This window comes from Triturus cristatus, chromosome 2_2 (assembly GCF_964204655.1).
Source record: "Triturus cristatus chromosome 2_2, aTriCri1.1, whole genome shotgun sequence".
Lineage (NCBI taxonomy): Eukaryota > Metazoa > Chordata > Amphibia > Caudata > Salamandridae > Triturus > Triturus cristatus.
Window position 1 is genome coordinate 1163430416 of NC_140582.1, and position 22699 is coordinate 1163453114.

Consider the following 22699-nt stretch of genomic DNA (forward strand, 5'->3'; position numbering starts at 1 on the left):
AAAGTTACTAATATTTTAATGTACAATACTTAGGCAAATTAATTTAAAAAATGTGTTATAACCTGTAAAAAATAAAATAAAATTGTACAGCATAATAACTTATCAAATAAAATGTATAATTTAGACACATTCATATTTAGACACTTATCAAAAATAAAATTGCTCACCCTCACTAGCATTTTTAATTCTATTATATTTAGTAAACTTGGTTAAAAGTTATATATTTAATTATTTTAAAATTCTTTAAAACAAATTAAAGTTTAATTAACATTAGTTGTTATGGAGTGTAATTACAAATCCCAGCCTCTATTGTTTGCTGTGGGAGTGTGTTGCAGTATCAGTGACTGACCATGTATGGTGCTCAACATACTCCAAGGCAGAGCTGGAGTACATGTGAGCCTATTTTAACACCTTTAGGGCTGTAGTAACTTTAGAAGTATATTTTCTGAACTGATATTGTCTTATTTTTCTTGAGATAAACTGTAAGATTAGATGTTTCATACAATGTTTTTATAGCCACCCAGTTATACATTTGCAATGCATTTAAAATTGTATCCTAAAAACTGAGGGGCTTTACAAGCCCCTTGCTCCGCTGATACGTCACTTTTTTCCCATTTTAAAAGTGACGCACTGGAGGCGCAAAGGGCTTGTAATTTAGCCTCTGAATATATCATGAGATGAAGTAATGTGCACTTGGTTGTCAAATGCATATTAAAGTAATACTTTTCAGAACTCCATACTTAATATGATATTTGCAACCTCAGATCCAGGACATTGTGCACATATGGATGATGTATGACACATAGGAATCACTGCTCTAGAATTGAATTGAAACATCCAAAATCTAAATGTATATATTGTTATTTATACTGCACAAACCTGGCTGGAAAACAATGGACTGCTGTGTTTTCCTTGGAGAATAGGAAACAATCTACAACATCAATTAAAGCAGGTAGGCTTGGTTATACAATTTCAATTCACGCATTACATTTCTAGGCACAGAGAGATTAAAGGCCTGAATATGAGTCTGACAGTCTATGGTCAACCTGACTCGTGTGGCAGTGTTCCATCTGCCGGATTACGACTCACGACTCTCGGACTCGTTCTGGCGGTGCAACTGCACCAAATTCGTAATCAGGCCCACAGTGATTTGCCAAGGATCACACGATTTTGAGTCAAGCTCTGGATCTGGGTTTCCAACATAAGTCCCCAACAAGTTGGCAGCTGTAGCCCCTAGATCACATCTGCTTCTCATCAGCCACTACAAAAACACAATATAAGAAGAGGCCATTGAGAACTGGAAAATCTTCCCTAGAAAAGTGGAAGAAAGAAATATATCATCACAGTAGGAAAATATTCCTGCAAGGCAGAATGTAATTAAGAAGAAAATATAAGTAGATTCGTTCTATACTTTCAGATTGAACTGCCACATAAAAACGAGAGATTCTTTTAGATCAAATTGGTAGCTTTGAGAGTAACTTCACTGTTTGTCACTGTCCTTTTTATGTTAGGTTTTTTTGTTTTGATTTTGAACACAAAAGAAAGACATCATGAAAACAATGAACAAAGTGTTCACCTTTTTTAAAATGAGAAATAACGTAACAGCTTCAAGACTTTCTTCTGTTCCTTTTCTGAAAAATGTCATTTCATTGTAATGGTTTTTGTAATTGTATTTGTATATTTGTGATTCCTTACCCCTTTCAAGGCTCAAAACACTTCCTGGAGTTCAAGTTCTGTTATTTATATAGACTGACCAGTATAACTCAAGTGTTTTGGCTCCACTCACAGATGCCCCCAGGAATACTCAGGTTAAATCTTTTCTGGAGACTGGTGAAGGGAGGCTGGCTTTCATTCTCTGCACCACGGACAGTAACCCGCTATCCAGAATCACCATGTATAGAAGGGATGAACAACTGGCTTCCAGCGACTCCGAAGCTGCAGCTAGCCAGCGGTTCAGAGTCACCTCTTCCCGCAATGCCTTAAAAATCGACATCAGGAGTGTCATGATGGAAGACGAAGGGATGTACCGCTGTGATGCCAGTAACGCACATGGGACCTCTTCACAATCTCTATACTTCCGGGTACAGAGTAAGTACCAGTTGATTGACAATGATCATTGTTTTTATTTATTTATATATTTGTAAAGTACACTATCACCTAAGATGTGCTGGGCAAGGGACCGAGTGAAGGAGAAGACAGCAGACTAAACAACGGGGCAAGCTCAAGGACTTGAAAGATGATGGTTAAGAAAAAATAGAAATTTGTTAAGGTGTTTCCTAAACAGAATTTGACAGGAAATTTGATGATGTTACGGTAGCCTGTTCTAGAGCTGAGATTCCAGCATTCAAATACTCTTTCCCCACATTTAGTTCTCTTGTCTGGGATGTTTGGAAAGGCTTGTGTAAAGGAATGCTAAAGTCTAGAGGGGCATTAGCAACATTGAACTGAATCTGCTGTTTAACTGGGAGTCAGAGCAAGGTTCGTCTTGCCTCCATGACATGGTCAATTTTCCCAAGCAGTCTCACCACCATCGCCGCCATATTGTGAATCCACTGCAGTATCTGAAGGGTGCTTCTTGTAAGCCCTGGTAAAGGGCGTTCCCATAGTCAAGCCAAAAAGACAAGCGCCACGCAGTTCTGTCTTGTTTGATACACAGTCGGAGTTGTGAGAAGCCGATCAGAATTTTTTAGAATAGGTTGGATACGTTCAGACTTTCCACGGTCTTTGGCCTTTTTTAAAGCCTTTTTAAAGTGGTGCATGGTTTTTGAATGACTGTATTAAATGTTTTATGGAACAGTCAATAGTTATAACCCTTTGTGAACTCGACCAATGATGCTTGAAAAGTACCTCTTGAAATTAAATCTTCCAAATCATTATCATCATCATTCTTGGTGTGAGCCAGCATCAAATGAATGCAAAAAGAACATATGATGGACTGACTGATGAACAAATCAAACAATCACCCCAGTCACAGATTTGGGTTAAATCCATAGTTGTTTTGCTCCCCCCGCCGTCCCGGTATGGTATGCCCAGATGTGGGTCTCTTGCTTGCTGTGCTACTAGATTCAAGCTAGTCTGGCTGATGAGAGGTGAAACCCCGAAACCGGTCCTAGGATGCTTGTTTCCGGTCTAGGGAGGACCTGGTTTGGCAGTTCAGACTGAACTGTTCCCTGGGGAGCAGGGTCAAGACTGATTTGCATATGGCTGGGTCCAAACTGGGGTGGCATGGTGAGCAAAAGAACGATGGATTTACCCAGATCTCTTGACTGGGAGTGAATGTTTTATTTGTTAAGTATTGGGGAGGGTTTGTGTGTACGAAACAATTGAGCCCCCGATTTACTAACCTTTCACGTAAGGCCACTTGCTGTGCTGTGTGTCAATAAAGGGAGGGAGCAGAAATTAAGATATTTCTCCTTGTTACGCTTGTCTCAGGTAGGAGACCGTTATAGCACACACCCAGGTGTGCTGCCTTTAGTAAATCCGGGTTTGCATCGAAGTACGTGGGTGGATACGTGGGAACACTCATGCTCCACCCATAGAACCTACCCGATGCAGTGTTATTTTATTTTTACAAAGCAACGCAAGGGGACTCAAATTTGGCCCTTGCATGGTGTGGCTATGTAAATCGCCACCACCATTTTGCTTTGTGGCTGTGTTAAAAAAAGTTGAGTAACCAAGACACGCTAGGTTAGTGAATCGGCCCCTAATGTCTTCTACTCAAGGTGTAATCTGGTTATTAGAATCAGGGGACCTTTTTAACCGCTGTTAGTGGTCCCAATTATGAAGTTGGATGGTAAACATGGCCAAAGGCACCTAGCCGGTAAACCATTCCTGGCAGCCCTTTCTGTCGTATGTAGAGATCGGATTGGTGATTAGGTGAATAACCAGTGTAAAGCACTGTTCCTCAGGACGGGGCCGGAGGCATCTGGGAAAACTAAAGGGAGATGCACGGTTTACCAGGGTGACTTCCGGTATCAACAATTCATCTCACTGTGACGTCAAACATGAGTTCATAACAGTGTAGAAAATGAGGGTCGATGTAGGAATGCAGCGGAGCAGGAGACATGTACGGAATCCGAATTAAGAGCAAGGTGCAAAAAGGTTAAAAAGAAAATATTACGAAATCAAAAGATTTTTGCTCCCAAGATATATGTCAACATAGTCAGTGACAATAAATACATTCATTATTTTTAATATGAATAATTATGATACACCAATAGAAACCAAATCACATTGCTGTCTCTTTTATCATGGGAAGCCTTCTTTCTAATACCCTTCTTTATTCGTGTGCAGCTGCGAGAATTCTGGTTGTGCCACCCAAGGATATCCGCGAAGGTGACACAGTCACCCTCACCTGTGAGGTCACAAGCAGTACGCAGGACGACCTGAGCTATATCTGGTATAAAAACAGCAAATGGTACCAGGAAGACTCCGGAAGCTCCCTCGTGTTTCAGCAAATCCATAGTCGCGACACAGGCTTCTATCACTGCAGGGCTCGCGATGAGGACGGGAGCAGCACATCGCCTGCTGTCAATATACAAGTGCTTTGTGAGTTAATTTCCGCTCTCTATTTAAAATTTGTAATTGTATTTATATATATATATGTTTGTATGCATGTGCGCGTGCATGCATGTGTGTGTGTGTGGGTGCGCCCACCTCCTTTGAGGCGGTCCGGGTAAGCGAGGTAAAGCGGGGAGATTCTGTACTGGTAAGAAATGCATTGAGTTCCTTTATTTTCAATTTACCAATCACGAAGGTCTAAACATCTTTGAGTTGAAGCTAACACTCATAAAAAGATAATTTTACGGCATTTTGTACAATAAAAAACACGCCCACCATATATATAAATGTATACACCCACACATTGATTTTATTCATTTATCTGTTTTATGCAGATTGCAATATATTCCTATATTGTAATCTTAGATTTCTGGTGACATTCACAAACCAGAACTCATCGATGGCAATATGAAACCATATTGCGTGGTTGCCGATTATAGATTATATACCAACTATACAAATCATTAATCGTGTTCTCATTGCTGCACTGGACCACCTTGTCACGCCATTCTGAGAGCTCCCATTAGCATTAGCTCAGTAGCTGTTTCTGTGTTGGGCTTCCCAAGAGTAGGGGTGGGCGGAATTTGCGTAATCCACTTTCGCAAATTATCGCGAAATTTTTTAAAATTATCGCAAACAAGCGGAAATATCGCGAAGATGCGGAATTTTTTTTCCCGCATGTTCGCGAGATTTTCTGCATGGTTGCGGGTCGCCAACTTACCCGTGTGGTTGCTCGCGGGCACGGCCATCTTGTTTTGAGTTGTCTCGCGGTGCATGATCGCGAGAAGAAAGACGTGATCGCGCGACGCATGACGTCACTGTGGGCGCGAACTGTCACGAGACAGCGCAAATGGCTAAAAACAATCCAACATCTCATGGAGAACGCGACCGGATCAAGAAAACTTGGCGGCGAACGCAGGGATTCAGGTATGGCGATCGCGTGCGCGCGAGAATGTATTATTTTACAGCGCGAGCAAGAAACAAATTATCGCCAAGCTGCGGAAAGCGGAAATTTTGACATTTTGACGCTCTCCGCGGAACGAGAAAATGTCAAATTATCGCAATTTCCACGAACGGAACGAAATTTTCGCCCAGGCCTACCCAAGAGCTTACCGGGGGCGTAAAGCCCGCCCATTGCTTTCCATTGGCTTCATTTCTTGTCCATTATTTGTTTGCTTTCTATTTAATGGCTTTCCTTGTGTCCACCTTGTGTTTACCCCGCCCATGGAGCATACCCTCTTTACCATCTCTGTAGCTGGCTAGCATCTATGTTTCTACTGCTCACTTTTAGAGAACTACAGGGCATATTATCAACGGGCAGCGATAATTATCGCTGGCTGTGCTTAGCGATAGCTTTTTGATCGCAGGCTATCTCTGGAATGTATCGCCCTGGTACCGCATTATTAACAACGCGTTTCTCCAGGGCGATAAAAATTCCAGAGATAGCGAGGTTATTGCCGTTTTGCAGGGAACATCGCTGGTTTTCCAGCGATGTTCCTTGCAAAACAGCGATAACCTTGATGATACGACCCTGTGGTCGTATCAGCATAATCCACCCCCTATGTAAAGCATAGGTAAGTCTGGATTTTAGCAGACGTTAGTTTTTGGTGAAAACGGTCGTTTTTGACAAAATCTAACGTGTGCTAAAATCCTGTGGGCTGCCTTGCAAATATCGTGATGTGAACATCAGCGATATTTGCAAGGTAGTCCATCCAGGGAACGCCCAGTGACGCCTACTTTGCATCTCATTAGAGATGCAAAGGGAGGCGTTGGGAAAAAGGGTGCTAACATGCGATTATGTATGTTAGCACCCTCTTGTCAATAGGGCGATATTTTTATCTCCGCTTTTTTGGCTTTTTATGCCAAAAAAGCGGAGATAAAGCCCTTGTAAATATGCCCCTACTTTTTTCTTTTTGTTTAAACACTTCATGAGATTGCATGTGTTTTCCAGCTGTCTTCCTCAAGTGCTTCCTTCCCAGTTATTTTCTTTTGACCATGTGCATCACTCCTTCCGCTAGCACTTCTGTTGCTCTCTCTAGCCTATGTTCTTCCCTCCACCACACTCCAAGGTTCTCTTTCACCCATGTTGTTTTTTTATCCCTTTGTCTCTGATTTCTCCCTTCTGTTGCTTCTTCCCCACCCGCTGTATCGCTTCTACCGCCACCAGCCATGTTTCTTCACCCCACTCACTTCCACAACCCGCTTCTCTGTTTTTTTTTTTTAAAATGACTTTTATGCTCCATTGTAAAAAAAAAAGTGGTTTCAAGCTACTTTTAAAAAAAATGTGCTGATCCATCTTGGACCGGTATATAAAAATGGAAAAAAACACACTTGTGTAATTTTGTAAGTGTGTGCATGCGTGTTGAAAGCATCTGCGTGCCTGCAGCAGCTGCATCATTACACTTTTTTTTAGCCATGCTGCACAGCAGCAGAAGTGCTGTACAGCATGGTTAAAGCCACTGGCATAGTAAAGCAGTCTCATAGATGAGACCTATTGGCTTAGCCAATGCTTGAACCCTGTGCTGCAGTGTGCAAAAAGTTACTTACTCAGGAGGACTCTGACAGTAGCTGCTGCCGGGCCTTGCAGCCTCACCCTGTGGTCAGGGGTCGAGGAGAGGTGGCCTGCCTCCACTCTGTAAATGTATTTCTCTCTGGCCACTTGCTGGTGGTTCTGAGACAAGACCCCATTTCCCTAGGCCCAATCAAGCCTCCTCAGCAGCACACACCCCAGATTTCAATGATGATCCATTGTCCTCAGCAGTCCCTGACTTCATTTTTGCGGACACTTATTCTGCTCTAATTCATTGCCATGTGCTGAATTTTCAAATTGTTCACCTCAGTGAAATATTCCAGTCACCCTTGGAGCCCCCTCTCAGCACTGTACCGGCTTCATGCTGGAGGCTGTGGTGCCAAGCACAGTAGACTGCACTCTTCCAAGTGCACAGGTCTGCCACTCACCCACCCTGTATATGCATCACATAGCTATGTAACATGCCAACAGCACCTGGATGCATGCTATTATGACGAAATGTTACCTATCTTTGCCCACAGTAAAATCATGTTTTAAAAGGAAGTGATGGTGGTGTCACACCACCGCATTGGACTGTGCCCCACCCCCAGCACAGGACAGCAATCTTTATTCTGGGGCTGTGGGAAGTTTTCTCCCATCTGCCCCCAGGGGACAGAAAGTAAACTAGACACCAGGCATTTTTTTTTAGAAACTATATTGGGGTATGGGTTGCCGAAGTATGGATTGGGCTTATCCCCACCCCTAAAGCACAAACAGTCTTTCTGCCTCTCACAGGTCTGGAGCATCCCCAGCCCCACAGCAAAAGAGAGCAAATGTGTGAATTCTTTTGGGCATAATTTTGACATATGAGCCGGCAGAGATGGATTAGAATCCCATCTCTCGTGCCATAGTGAATACAGACTCTGGGTCAGCCGGCAACCAGGGATCACTACAAATCCTGAGCATTCCTTACAATGACAGACACCGGGGAATCCACTGTGCTGTTACCGGCATGAAGACTGCTACGCTTTCTTGCCCAGAATGCCCTGCAAACTTCAAATTTTGGCTAAATTCATTTCTGTGGGGGAAAGTTCTGAAATCTGCAGAGAAAAATGACTACCTCGCTTTTTGGGTTAGATGGACTACCGCTTGAAAAAATGCACATACTATGGGAAAAACGTGGTGTTGTGCTTTTTAACTCTGCTTCTGAAAGCTGAGAAGATGGTGATCTTAACACAGAAAATCTTTTGTTGATGCCAGTTTTAGAAAAAAAGATGTATTCTTACACAGCACTTTTTCCCATTTTTCCAACAAAAACAATGTTTTGCTAGATTTTGGCTATTTTCTTGCTTCCCTCCAGGAGAATCCACAAACCCTGAGTACCTTTAGAATCCCCAATGATGTGACAAAAATAAACAAATTTGGCCTGGATATTTTTTGTGAAAGAAAATAAACATTATGTTGGTTATGCGCAAAGTGCTCCAAACATCCAAAAAAAGGGCTCAGCACTTAGGGGTGGAACAGCCTCAGCACCTAAAGGGTAAAGTCTAGGGTTTAGGCCAAAGTAATGCATTAGAAAGATACATTAAAGTAATATCACCCTAGGTTGGCATTGCCTCTCAAATGACATATTGTATGTGGACTAAATGTGGATTTATTTTCTTAGAAAGATTGTATTTTTATCGCCTGCCAGAAACAACCCAATCATTCCTGGGGTGAGCATGTGCTCAAATATACAAAAGACTTACAATTCAAAGCCCACTTAACAACACTTTACTAACTGAAATATTTCAAAAATGCTGAACTCATTTACAAAAACTGAATAGTTCTTTCTTTATGGTGGCTTTGGTGTGATTCCATTCAGCAGTTTTAGCTTCTATGTCATTTAAAAGTGTAAATGGTGCATTTGGATTGCCCCAAAAATGGTCATCTACCCATTCACATGTATGGTGGGCAGACAAGAACAGTGACCAACCGCCCCTAAACATTCTTGGGAGATTTACTGTTGAAGGGCTGCATTGGTTATGATAAAAAACCAAAACAGAAATAATATTCCTCTCCACTGGTACACTATGCAGATAAATGTACTGCTCTTGACTTTATATATGACATCACAGATGAGATCACAGACGATATCACTTATGACACCATACATGCCGTCATGAATGACTTACGTGAAGGGCACACCATAATATTGACTCTACTTGAATATGAAAAGAAGCAGTGGAACTGATAGCTGACGTGTCTTCACAGACATAACCTACACAATGTTGGCAGCAGTACTACATTGAGAACATGTTAATTCTCACTGAGATTGCTTAGAAAATGGCTTTAATGAGAGGTCCTTAAATAGATCACATTGAGAGTACAGCCTGCAGTACCATATTTGTAGCACATTTTAGCAAGCCACACTAGAATGAGAGCGTTGGGAATGAATTGCACATGGCGGAACATGTGTTATCTCTTCACTTACATTGTATTGAGAACATTGGTGTATGTCAAGTAATCCTTCTGCGCTTGTTTTCTCAGATGGACCAAGGAATCTGACCATGAGCGCTTTCTTAGAGATGCAGGATGGGCAGCTGGGCATCGTCCGCTGCTCTGTCGACAGCAACCCTCCATCTGAAGTGGCGCTCTACAGAGACGATGCTCTAGTGGCTTCTACCAGCTCCCCTGCTGCTCCCAGCCAGAGGCTTGCCATCTTGTCTTCTCATAACTCCTTGAAACTGGAAATCCGAAACGTCATGTTAGAGGATGAAGGCGCATACATATGCTCAGCGAATAATACCTATGGCAGTGCCGAATCGCAAATCATGTTTTCTGCAGAGAGTAAGTGTCAATTGAATCCACTTAAGAGGTTAAGACTTTCCACCATTTCTGCTTCGAGTAGTAGTTTGGGTAAAATATGTGGATCTATGCCTAAATTAGCAAAATCTATTAATAATATCAGTGCTTTAAAATGTATTATAGAAACTGTTAAAAAAACATACTGCAGTGTGTAAGAGTTATAGTTATATATTTATAGGAAAGTATATCTTTATTTCTGCATTTACATTTTTGATCAACGTGTTTTAGTACTTGAATTTGCATTAGTAACACTATTATTGTTTTTTCTTTATGCCGATGCAACATAAGTAACTTGAATATAATGGAAATGTGGTTCAAATATAATGAACGCGGTGCAATTGTATCTGGAAATGTTTAACATTCAGTTAGGATCCCAGAGTGTTGAAGGGACTGTATACAGCACGCTTGTTCATTTTTGAGGCATGCCAGCTATGAAGTTCTGCTATACATATTATACATAGTACATGTATATCTTTATTCCACTACAATAGACTCCCTGCTCCACTATCGCTCTTGCTGTTTTCTGCTTTCTTCCTTCATGACATTTGTTTCCATCTTTCTCTTCCTCAGTCTTTTAGCTTTCTATGTTTTCCCTCTATTGCTCTTGGTTAATGTCTAATGGGAAAAAATAAATGCTGGTCCCCAAAAGTGAGTGTTGCTGGCCTCACAGGCAACCACCGGCACAAATTAAGCACAGGGTATATCGTGTAAATAGTGTTAAGCCTTTGAATGTAATTGCCTGTGACAGGTTTAGTTAAAGTAAGGATCTGAATTCTTTTAAAAGTCAAAATTAACTATTCATTCTTAAAATATTATGGTTGGATCTTTAAATTAAAAAGTTTCAATTGAAAGTACGTTTATTAAGATATTTGTTCATAAAACTATACACAATAATACACAGCACAATCATTCAAGAACAAATAATAACATAATAAATAATGTAATAATACTAACATCTTATAAGATACCCAACACTTCACTATCTAAACATTATACGATTATTTTAATAGCTATGAAGAACCTTACATCCCTGATAACAATTTACAAAAAAATCATATTGCCTAAGAAGGTCGTAGGTAGCTGTCTCACATAAGATTGTGTACTTTAAAAGTAATGGTTTAAAGAACTTTTTCTACTGATTTAAAACAATTAGAAAATCATTTACCATGTGGCATATAGAGCATTTAGTATTTAATATGCATGGTCATAATCCCATTCTGTCTTTTATCATTGCACAAAACTTTGGAACAGAAAGCAAATGATTACATCCTGCTACCATTTTTATATTTCTTAAAGCTGAGGGCTGCGTAAGCAAAAAAGATAAGTGAAAGTATCTTTACTTTCACTTTCTAATCATGTTAAGGTAAAGGCGATAGAGGCTTTCCTCACTAAATATTGATATTACTGTTTCAAAGATGTTTTCAATGCAGAACAATTTAAATCTTTGTTTGATAGAATTGGTTCCCATGACTCAATACTGCCATATGCCATATGCTTTATGTTTGTCTCTCCGATTAATTAGGACTTTTGAAAGAGACTTAGCCCGCTTTCTTTCACAACATATAGCTTCTTCCTAACAGAGAGACAAAAGCTTTGTTAGATGCTCACTAGAAGTCAATTTACAGAGAAACTTCAACAATTGAAGTCCTGTCAATTGTGTCCAAGAAGTGAGATTCCATTCATGATGAATAGCCATGTTCCATTTGAACAATTTAAATATGTTTCCAACATAAGCTTTCAATACCTGCCTATGCTTCACATGTATCAGAAAATACTACCTCTGACCCATAAAGTACCTTTGGTAGACTTTTCATTTCTGTACTTTTCATTAAAGGTACTAACAAGCAACTTCCACAGCTACTAATTTTACTAGTAGTCCTAAAGTTAATAAGGCTCTTGACTTTATTGAATTTCGGTGGTTATTCCAATTTAGAGGTCTATTAAGTAACACACCCAAATACGTATAAGACTGTACATCCTCAATTTTAACTTTATCTATAAACCAAGATGAATTTATTATTCTCTTACCAAAAATCATTATTTTAGTTGTTTCTCTATTTAGAGTTATAACATTTATTTTACAATGCTCAGCAGGACAATCAATCATCTGTTGTAAACTTACAGTTGAGTAATTAAAAATAATTAGATTGCCCATATAAAGTTAACAAGCATTAGCAATGCAATAGGTCTCGCATGTATGCGAGTTTGAGCTATTGGCATTGTAAATGACAATGCATTTTATTTATGTGTTGGTTTTTAAAACATAAAGAAAAGGCATTGTCATGTACAGTGCCAATAGCTTAAACACTCGCAAATGCGAGTCCTATTGCATTGCAAATGCTTGTTTAATTAAGTGCTGCAGCGGATTGGCTTCCGCAGTTTCTCAGGATGTGAGAGTCATATCTGTTAATCTATGAGCTTAGTCTTGGTGCCACATTTGTAGGGTACAGCTAGCATTTTGTATCATCTGAGATGCCGACACAGATGTTGGAAGAGATTTTTTTTTAAGGAAACAAATGTGACAACTGCTAAACAGCAACTCAAAATATCTCTACGTGCTTCATCTCACATTGCTAATTGTGAACAATACTGCAAATCAAATATCACCTTCAGCTATATAAGCATCTTACACAGTATACATCTTACACAGTATTCCTGTATGTGCTCTGTTTTGTCCCCAGAAGGAAGTATCTCAGCATTTGATAAAGGCTCAATACTTCCTGCAAACGTCCCATCATCCAGTGTCTGTGATGTGAGGGGGTTCTCCTTTAAAATGCCTAAGATAGAGGGAGTCCACGGGTTTCTGGCCACCAGAGGCTGCAGGTTCAACATAAGATCAACTAAGTTCGCCTTCTCAGGATACAGCTCATTTGAAACATTATGCAGGGACATGCAGTTCCAAAATCCCTCACTTTACTCTTCATTAATTCCACTTCCACGAAGGTCGTTGTTCGGAAGCGCCTGCAGAGGCAGCACAGCCGGAACCTCCAACAGGCTGCAATCAATGCAGGGGTGCTGTTTAGAGAAAGGATCACAAATATACAAATATAAAGGTTTTAAAAGTCTGGTATTTCGCTACTCCTCATATATCTGAAAAACAGCACCCATTAGAGAGTCAAGACAGGAGACAAGCAGCGATTCAAGCATCCGAAACAATCCCCCTGCATTTCTCATTCGGTGTGGTGGTATTTTACAAACACTTCAAAATAATTGATAAAACATTGTAGACAGAACTCCAAGTGACAAATGATCTAAAAAAAAAAAAAAGAGTATGTAAATAGATCTCCAAGTGAAAAAATGGATCCTGTTCTAAAGATAAGCCAGTTTACCTGTGCTGTCGCCCCTCTGGGTGTCCTGTGTGCTGCCTGGCGTGGGGTCCAGCCATGCTGGTTTGCCCCACAGTGTAAGAACACCTCAGCCCGGAAGAGTCACTTATGTTACATTTCACAGTAACACGATGAAGGGGCTGATTGATCTGGGAACACAGTTGGTGAAAACAATTGATGTAACTAATGAGCACACTCATTGTACACCAGGGGCAGTTTGAGCCATTAACTGATGATTTAAATAAAAATGAAAAAACACAAGCCGGTTTCAGTTCAGCACTGGGGAAAAAAACAAGCAAGGAGGGGGTGGGGGGACTTTGCAACACTAGTGGGTTCGCGATATGCATGGCACTTTGCACATTATGCAAATACTCAGTCCTCAAAAAAAAAGTTTGCGTCTGCACATTATCGTAGTACTCACGTTTACATTCAGCATTAGGAAAATAAGAAGAAAATAATAACATTTCATAAAAAGGGTACTTGAAGAATGAGTCCCATGGCCAGTAGCATGAATTGATAAAAAGTGCTTTTGGCTTCTTTATCTATTGATTGACCAATGATTGACCATTAAGCAGCCACGAGCACGTCTGCTGCGTATCTCCAGGGCGAGCAGTGCTTCTTGAATCGCCTGTCACAACGCCCAACCGATCCCCCCGCCATACAAGATTCTGTCAGGCCCTGTGAGCGGCAACGTCTGAACCTATGTCCCTGCCCTTTGCATACACGGGGTTCGTTTGTGGGTCCAAATAAACATGGAGGCGGGTGGGGGGGGGTGGGGGCAAATTCCCAAAGAAGCATAACTCAGATGAACTGTCATTCTTTCTCCGAGTAGCATATTTGATTGGGTCAAAAGTGGCTGATGGAAAACTGCAGAAATCGCCCTGTTAATTATGACCATACTGCATCGGCTTATATAAAACAAAGTTACCTCCAGGCACACAGGGGGGAGGGGCAGAGACGGTAAAGAGTAGCTAGCGTGTAACCATTCACCTGCAGCACGAAGCACTAAACGCGACCTGTGCAAATGAATAAGTGGTTCCCATTTTCCCCAGAGATGCATAAAAAGTTAAAAGAAGCTGCAGTGCGGACTGCCTGTGCGCGCACCATTGCACCACCACATCTACCAAGAAACCAGGGAGGGGATGTTGCATCACTGTTAGAGCTGCCGACTTTGGAGCTGGGGAACCAGGTTTGAACCTCGGCGTTAGATCAACAGCCTGTGATTCTGGGCAAATCACTTAATCTCCCCGTGCCCACCATGAATGAATGTGGCCTTGTGTAACACAACTGGTGCTCATCTAAAGCACTCCAATACCTCCAAGTCGAGTTTGCGCTATATAAATAAGCACACAAAAAAAGCCGAAACAGCTAGTGTGTTCAATGGGTAAGGCTGCTAGTTTCTGAAAGTACTTACAGATTAAGAGTAGAATAATACTGAATGAAGCACACGTTTCACAAGCGTCCTGCATCGTGCATAACAAAAGAAAGGCACGGCTGCCATATTTCAAGATAATGCTTGGCATGCCACGCTGCAACGTTTAAAAAAAAAGAGTTCTGTGAAACAACATATGAACATTAGATGCGGAATGAAATTGAACTTGGGCGGTGCTCTACTGCAAAAAACAGTGACATTTCGCTCCCTACACCAGTTAGGAAGCAGCAACGAAGAGGGACACCGTACTACACCAATGGGAAGGCAGCAGACAGGAGCAGAGTCCTTTATGGACTACAGCAGGTCTTGCATACAGCGCATGCGCGCTGATGCGCGACCTAAAAAGGAATGTCGGCTCCTTCCAATTTCGGTGAGAATGACTTGGTTTTGCTCCAGGTGGCCAGGTGGTCCCCTACATAGACATTGAAAAAAGAGAGCCAATACACATCCTTACGGCAAACTATTTTGTATTTTACTTGTTTTGGACCGCTTACCAGAAAGATCTAACTCTACCTGAGTCCAATTTGAAGTATGTAATCCTTTAATACTATGCTTTTATAAGTGGATGGAGGCCCTGAGATATTTTTGATAAAGTCTACTCTACAAACGACCTCTTTCCACTGAGTTAAAAACTGCTCGAAAGTCAACGAAGCAAACACACAAAGGTTTAGCTCCATTGATTTCTGTATTAGTGGCCATAGTGCAAAGCAATGATCAGTCGTGGAATGGCCCTCACAAAAACAACCCTGCTCCGAAGGAAGGAGATTAATTTCAACCACCCAATCTTTAAGTTAAGTTTGTAAATAGCATCTGTTAAGCTTATTAGTCTATAATTACTTGGTTCCATTCCATCACCCTCTTTAACTAGTTAAATCATGGGCACGTGCCATGACTAAGATATAATTGCAGTTTGTGCTATCCACTGGAATAAGGGAGTGGGTATTTCTGCCCAACAATTAATATTCAGTTTAAGAATTATTGCAGAAATGTATACTAAGATTTAAAAGTGCGTTAGTGTCTCTTATTCTTTCCTTGCAAAAGAAGTTTAACAACCCCAGATTACAGACCGAGAAATAAGGAAACACGTTCGCTTTAAGAGACCCATACATGTTACTTAAAAAACAATTTTTGTGCCGGGATCATACAAGCCAGAGTCAGGATTGAACTTGAAGGAGATACATAGTAATTGTCAAAGTATTTTCTGATTATCTTGCTGGATGCAAAGAGCTGACTATGGAAACAACCTTCTGTCCACAGGACTAAGATTATATTGATTGGTGGAGGCACTGTCAAAAGAGGTATTAATTGAGTATGATGCTGAGTGTAATGCGATTATGTCAGTCTGTTACATACCCACAGATGTCAGAGGGTTCGGTTGAAGCAACACTCAGCATTGCTGCAGGGGCAAGCTGATCTCATAACCTTAGGGTACCATTCCCCATCTAAATCATAGGCGTCTGCTTCTTTACACCAGTTGAGCGCCATTCATTCGCAAACAAGTAGCCAAAAAAGCAAATCGTGCTACAAATCAAGTGAAGAGGGTTGCATAATTTCCAGTATAAAATTCTGTGATGCCTTGATATATTCATCAAATGTCATTGACTGGTCCTTGTCATATGACTTAGCATCATGATAGATTGTCTCTTTTTTTAAACTGTGTTTAAAGTTACTTTGATATTGTATTCATCTCCACCATTACAGAATTATATGTGATCCACATATATTGTCTTATTCTCTTATTCTATGCAGAGGTATAAATTAGTCCATGACTGCTCTATTGAGATACATTAGCACATCATCAAGTAAGTTGGTAAGTATGGGTATGTTCCAGAATCCTATCCTATTCCTAGTCCTGAACTATTGGCCTAATTCTCCTTCCCATTTCCATGTCAGCTGGGTCAGGTCTATTTTAGTCACACATCAGGCTGATTACTAGAGCCAAGAGACTAGTTTACAGCCTCCCCCATATGTCAGAAGGATCGGTATGATTTCCTCCCACAGTACGTGTATTGCTCGAGTCACAGCTGCGTGTTTTAGGAATCGCGTTTCTAGCAGCTCGGAGTCCATGATGAGCTTCTCCAGGCTCTTCAGTTTTCCTCCTTCATAACAATCACCCACCGAAAGCAGGTCTGTTGCCATCCATGTTGCCATTCTGCTCACCGTGTAGAACCCACCTCCTGGCTCTGCAAGCCCAATTAACAGTGATACCAGTGCATATAGTGGGAATTGCATGTTTTTTTTTGTTTACAAATTTTCACCCGCAGCGCAGAGCTACAGCAAGCAGTTTGGGCAGTGGCCCCTAGTGCAGCTACACCCCTAGAAGGAGTGCTATCCAAGCTCCCTCTTGCCGTAGTATCTCTTGGCTGCCTATTTCCTCCAGTTGTGGCCTTGCCTCCCATGTGTTCACCCATTGTAGCCATGGCAGCTCCTCCACTAGGGCGGAGGAGCATCACCCCACCGCTGTGCAGCAGCAAAATAAAGGAAAAATAAAATGATAATAACTCAAGGTTATTACCATTTCATTTTGTCCTGCTGCGGCAGCTTTGCAGGATGGGGCGTGGCAGGGCTGCTCTGACACGGCTGCAGGGGGGTGATTAGCACACTTTGCAAGTCTAGGCCGTCTGGGGCCGGCTAGCATTCAGGCTCACTGAGCATGTTTTCCACCCAGGCTGCATTGCAGCCTGGGTGGAAAACATGCCCAGACTCCCACTCCCTTGCTGAGCGCTGAATCGTAGCGCTCAGACCAATCACAACGCTGCATTGCAGCGCTGTGATTGGCCTAGGGAGCATGGGTACTTACCAATTACAGCACTGCATTGCAGCATTGTGATTGGCTTAGGGAGCCCGGGTGTGCTTCCTGTTCTGTCCTGGTGGTGCTGAGGGACGAGGAGGAGAGACGGAGGAGAGACGCCGCAGTACGGTAAGTTTAAAAAAAATATTTGTACAATTATTTTCATTCTCCTTAATCTCCCCGCCGCCCCACCACCTCCAATTGGTGCCGGCCGCGACTGCATTGTATCTGTGCCGTAGCATGGTATAGTTAAAAGTCTGGGACGCCCAGACCTCTATCTCTAGTAATCAGCTGCAAAGTGCTTATGGAGAACCGTTTGTCCTAGATAAGGTTGTGCACCAATTTGTAACTTGTAATTTGTAACTGGGTTTTGTATCGCGCCAACTCACCGACAGGTCTCAAAGCGCTACTGACCAAGTACAGCAACAAAGATGAAATAAGAATATAGAGGTGTCTGATCTAGTAACCGACTATTGAGATGGGAATGCGTTTTTAAAGAGTAAAGTTTTCAAGGACTTCCTAAAATGGAGAAGATTGGGTTCTCTGTGAAGTGCCTCCGGTAGCTTATTCCAGATGGTAGGAGTCTGAACTGAAAAAGATCTGCCTCCTTTTGTTGTTAACTTGAAACGTGGACAGGATAGCAGAAAAGATCCGGACGATCGCAGGGCGCGCTTAGGTTCGTATATTTCGAGCCTTTCTTTTATGTAGGCTGGCGCCTGTCCGTGGATTGCTTTGTGGCAGATACACATACTCTTAAATTCGACTCTCTGCACCATAGGCAGCCAATGTAGCCTATAGAGCAGAGGGGAGGCATGAGTCCTCCTCGGCATTCCAAGAATCAGACGTGCTGCGTCATTTAGGATAATCTGAAGACGGTTGATGGAGTTCTTTGGAAGGCCGAGGTACAACGCATTGCCATAGTCTATTCTAGACACTATTGTGGCTGAGACAATGGTTCGCAGCATATTCCTCGAGTGCAGGGGGGCGAGTTTACGTAGTTGCCTGATCAGATTGGTGCAGGAACCAACTACAGCGGATACTTGATTGGCCATCGAGAGTTCCTGATCGATTTTCATCCCAAGACTCTTGACACTAGGGCACGGTTTTGAAGTAGGTCCTAGTTCTTGTGGCCAAAACAAATCATTCCAGGGGGAAGTAGAGGTTGAGATTACGAGGACTTCCGTTTTGTCTGGATTGATTTTCAGCAAATTGGACGACATCCAGTTCACTGTAAACCGTAGTATGTCTTGGGCCATGGACTGAGCCGATGGTGTATTATCGATACTCAGCAACAGCTGAGTATCGTCGGCATAGTTAAAAACTTTACAATTCATGTTTGCCAGGGACTCTATCAATGGTTGTAGGTAAAGATTAAATAGGAGCGGAGAGAGCGCTGATCCCTGCGGGACTCCACAGGCTAACATGCCCACGTCTGAGACCTGGTCTGCCAACTGGATCTTCTGCGTCCTTCTTGTTAAGAAGGCTGTTAACCATTTGAGGGCTTGCTCTCCTATCCCAAACCTAGCCAGTCTGTCCAGGAGCAGTGCATGGCTGACAGTATCAAACGCCGCTGAAAGGTCTAATAATATCAGGGCGCTTGGCTTTTTACTGTCAGCCATGCATCTTAGCTCATCCAGTACCGACAGCATTACTAGTTCTGTGCTATGGTGGGCACGAAAACCACCTTGCCGCTCCTGGAGAAGGTGGTGAGATTCCAGGAGGGATGACAGGGATTTTAGTACGTGCTGTTCTAGTACCTTTGACAGAAATGGCAGCTGGGAGATTGGCCTGTAGTTCTTCAGGCTAGTTGGATCAGCTCCAGGCTTTTTTATCAGGGGTCTGACGCGTGCCTCTTTGAAGGTAGATGGTAATGATACAGTGGCTAGTGAGGTGTTTAAAAGATCTAAAATCTGGTCTTCTAGAATCGGTATTGCTAGCCGAAGGATGTCGGGCGGGCAGGGATCAGCGGGGGAACCTGATTTGGTGGATACTACAAGTTGTCTCAGAATGGTGGAATCAATTTCGGGGAAGCTGGTAAAGACAGGGATTGAAGAGTTTGAAAGAGGCAGTTGTTCGATGTAGGGGACTGGGTTATCCTTCTTGATATCAGACAAGATGGTCGCTACTTTTTCGAGGAAATATCCTTGAAAGGTATCGCAGTCAATCAAGATATCTGCCTTTTCCTCCTTCTTACTCAGCTCTTTCAGGATTTGGAAGGTCTCTCTCTGAATGTTAGTAGCGTTGTTAATGCGTGTCTCATAATAATCCTTCTTGGCTGATATAATAAGCTTTTTGTATAATTGAAACAATGTTCTATATGATTCCCTGTCGGTATCCTTTTTGGATTTCCTCCAGCATCTTTCGAGGTAGCGAAGCTTTCTTTTTTGTTCACGTAGACCTTCGGTGAACCAGGGGGCTCCTTTCTCTGCACCTTTTATTTTTTGTGTCTTTTCAGGAGCTAGCTCATCGATTGATTGCCTAAGGGTGGTTATTATCATATCATACTTTGAGTCTAGGTCAGTACTATCAGAAGGGGTTGTAAAATTCTGTTTGTATTTGGGCAGGGCTTTGGCTAGGGTCTCAGAATTCACTTTTTTCCATTGGCGCACTTTTTTTGTTTTTAACGGTAGTTTGGCCTGGTAGATATTTTGCGGTAAGTCATACGAGATAAGATGGTGATCCGACCAAATACAGGGTGAAATACTTGTGATGACCGCTTTTGGTGTCGAGGACCAAATGAGATCTAAAATATGGCCTTTAATGTGGGTTGGAGCTTCCACAAGTTGTGTCAATCCAAGGGCGGTCATGGTGGTCTGTAATTTCTGGACTGACGGATCTTGATCACTTTTATCCCAGTGGACATTGAAGTCACCAGTTACCAGGATGTTTTTATAACGTGTGCATAGGTCTGATATAATGGGAAAAAAGAGATCATTGAACATGGGGGTACTTTGGGGTGGGCAATATACTGTTAAGATAGTAAGACAGGAGTTGTTCATGGTAATTTTTATCCCCAGTAGGTCAACGGTATTTATAGTCTCTGATAAGATTTTGGTTACCATACATTGCCTTTTAAAGATCGTTGCTACACCCCCACCTCGGGCCCCCTCTGGTCGATTATGCCAGATCATATCATACCCACTGGGAAGGGCGGCGATGATATCCGGGGAAGAGGCATCACTCAGCCAGGTTTCGGTGAGTGTCAGGATATCGATAGTCTCGTCCTGTAGAAGGGTGAAGATTTCCAAGTGGTGTTTCTGCAGTGACCTGGTGTTGAGGGTAGCTAGCTTTAAGGGGGTTGAACGGCTTAAGTTCTTACAGCTAGAGATGTGCAAGATGTGATTTTCCTTGAGAGTGGCACATATAATAGGAGATAGGGTATACCTGTCAGATTTCAGTGATAGGAGATCCGCTGAGGTATAGCAGGTGCGTGTGCCAGAGTCCCTAGGCCCTGAGCCCGGTCGTGCGCGGACGGGCGCAGACGGGCAGGACTCTGGCACGACTCCGGCGCAGGTCCGGCGCGTCCGCTGGTCGCGTCCGCTGCGCGGCGCCATCACTGTCTGTTTTTATAGCGCTGTCGATGGCCTCACTAACCCAGCCCGACCCAAGATGGCCGCCAAAACCAGCGCCCAGCGCTCTCGGCGTCAATACTCAGCCGAGAGCGGGACCGGAGCTGCAGGGAAGGGGTAAATGTAAATTCTAGGCGCTGCTGAGCGCTGGGGGGTCTCAACACACCTATTAAGATCAGGTGTGAAATATACTAGTAGCGAATATCAAAATGTAAAAAACACGATTGTAAAACAGGGAAAGACAAGAGACCTCCCGGCTTCCGCCTCAGGAGGGGAAAGGTGCGTGCAATATCAGGATTACCAGTTACCTACTCCTGGCGCCTTTTATAGCGCTGTCGATGGCCTCACTAACCCAGCCCGACCCAAGATGGCCGCCAAAACCGGCGCCCAGCGCTCTCGGCGTCAATACTCAGCCGAGAGCGGGACCGGAGCTGTAGGGAAGGGGTAAATGTAAATTCTAGGCGCTGCTGAGCGCTGGGGGGTCTCAACACACCTATTAAGATCAGGTGTGAAATATACAAGTAGCAAATATCAAAATGTTAAAAACACGATTGTAAAACAGGGAAAGACAAGAGACCTCCCGGCTTCCGCCTCAGGAGGGGAAAGGTGCGTGCAATATCAGGATTACCAGTTACCTACTCCTGGCGCCTTTTATAGCGCTGTCGATGGCCTCACTAACCCAGCCCGACCGAAGATGGCCGCCAAAACCGGCGCCCAGCGCTCTCGGCGTCAATACTCAGCCGAGAGCGGGACCGGAGCTGCAGGGAAGGGGTAAATGTAAATTCTAGGCGCTGCTGAGCACTGGGGGGTCTCAACACACCTATTAAGATCAGGTGTGAAATATACAAGTAGCGAATATCAAAATGTGTCTAATGATCTGAACCAGGTCGGGGGAATCCAAATAGGAAGGCTCACAATCGAATCAAGTACTCTGCCAGCATGATTATCTTTGTGAGTGCTATTCTTGCCATTATGGGGAGATTCAATGTGCACCAGAATGCTACACCGCCCCAGGTATTAGAACATTTGCCACACATATCACCCTCTGCCAGTCACTTGTGTGTCCCCAAGCCTTCCCGAGACCAACAAATGTCTGAGTATAGTCATCCATAGGCTTTCAATGACTTTGATAAGTCCATATTTTCTCCAAATTTTTTGGGTAACCTCTGCCCTCATATATCATCCTTTTTTTCAGCCAGCATGCACCAGTCCATGTCTCTGTCGCAGTCGCTTAGGGTTTACAGTTCACTAACACACCATACACATCATTTATTAGAGCTATACAATTTCATTCCTGTTACTTGAACCATACCTTTTGTGATCTCCCTCCAGTAGCCCTGTATCCGTGGACCTGCCCATAGGATGTGAAAGAAAGAGCCCTCCTCTTTATGTACATTTCCGATTCGCACCTTCACATCCTACATAGGACTACTTTAGAGTAGTTGGACCGATAGGAAATATGGAGTTATGTGAGTCTGAAATTATTATGAAATGCGAGATCTCCGACACTTCTGCCCACTCCCCCTCCTCCAATTTCCTGATATCCCCTCCCAGGCCACTTTAAGGCCCTATAAAAGGAAAGGAAAATTGTCCATGATTTTTTTGTCTAGAAAATATATGGTTCCCCCTTCTAAAGGTAGGGATTCCTACAGTTCCGTGACTTGT

The 22699-nt window shown here is 42.7% G+C and overlaps 1 protein-coding gene across 2 annotated transcripts in view; it reads left to right on the forward strand.

The window, feature by feature from the left end:
• The window catches only part of SIGLEC1 (sialic acid binding Ig like lectin 1), a 284641-nt gene that overhangs the window by 197528 nt on the left and 64414 nt on the right, over positions 1–22699 (forward strand). For both annotated transcript variants that reach the window (XM_085642703.1, XM_085642704.1), the window contains exons 11-13: positions 1789–2088; positions 4294–4548; positions 9599–9898. In XM_085642703.1, coding sequence (XP_085498829.1) covers positions 1789–2088; positions 4294–4548; positions 9599–9898 — 855 coding nt within the window. The remainder of the gene's footprint in view (positions 1–1788; positions 2089–4293; positions 4549–9598; positions 9899–22699) is intronic.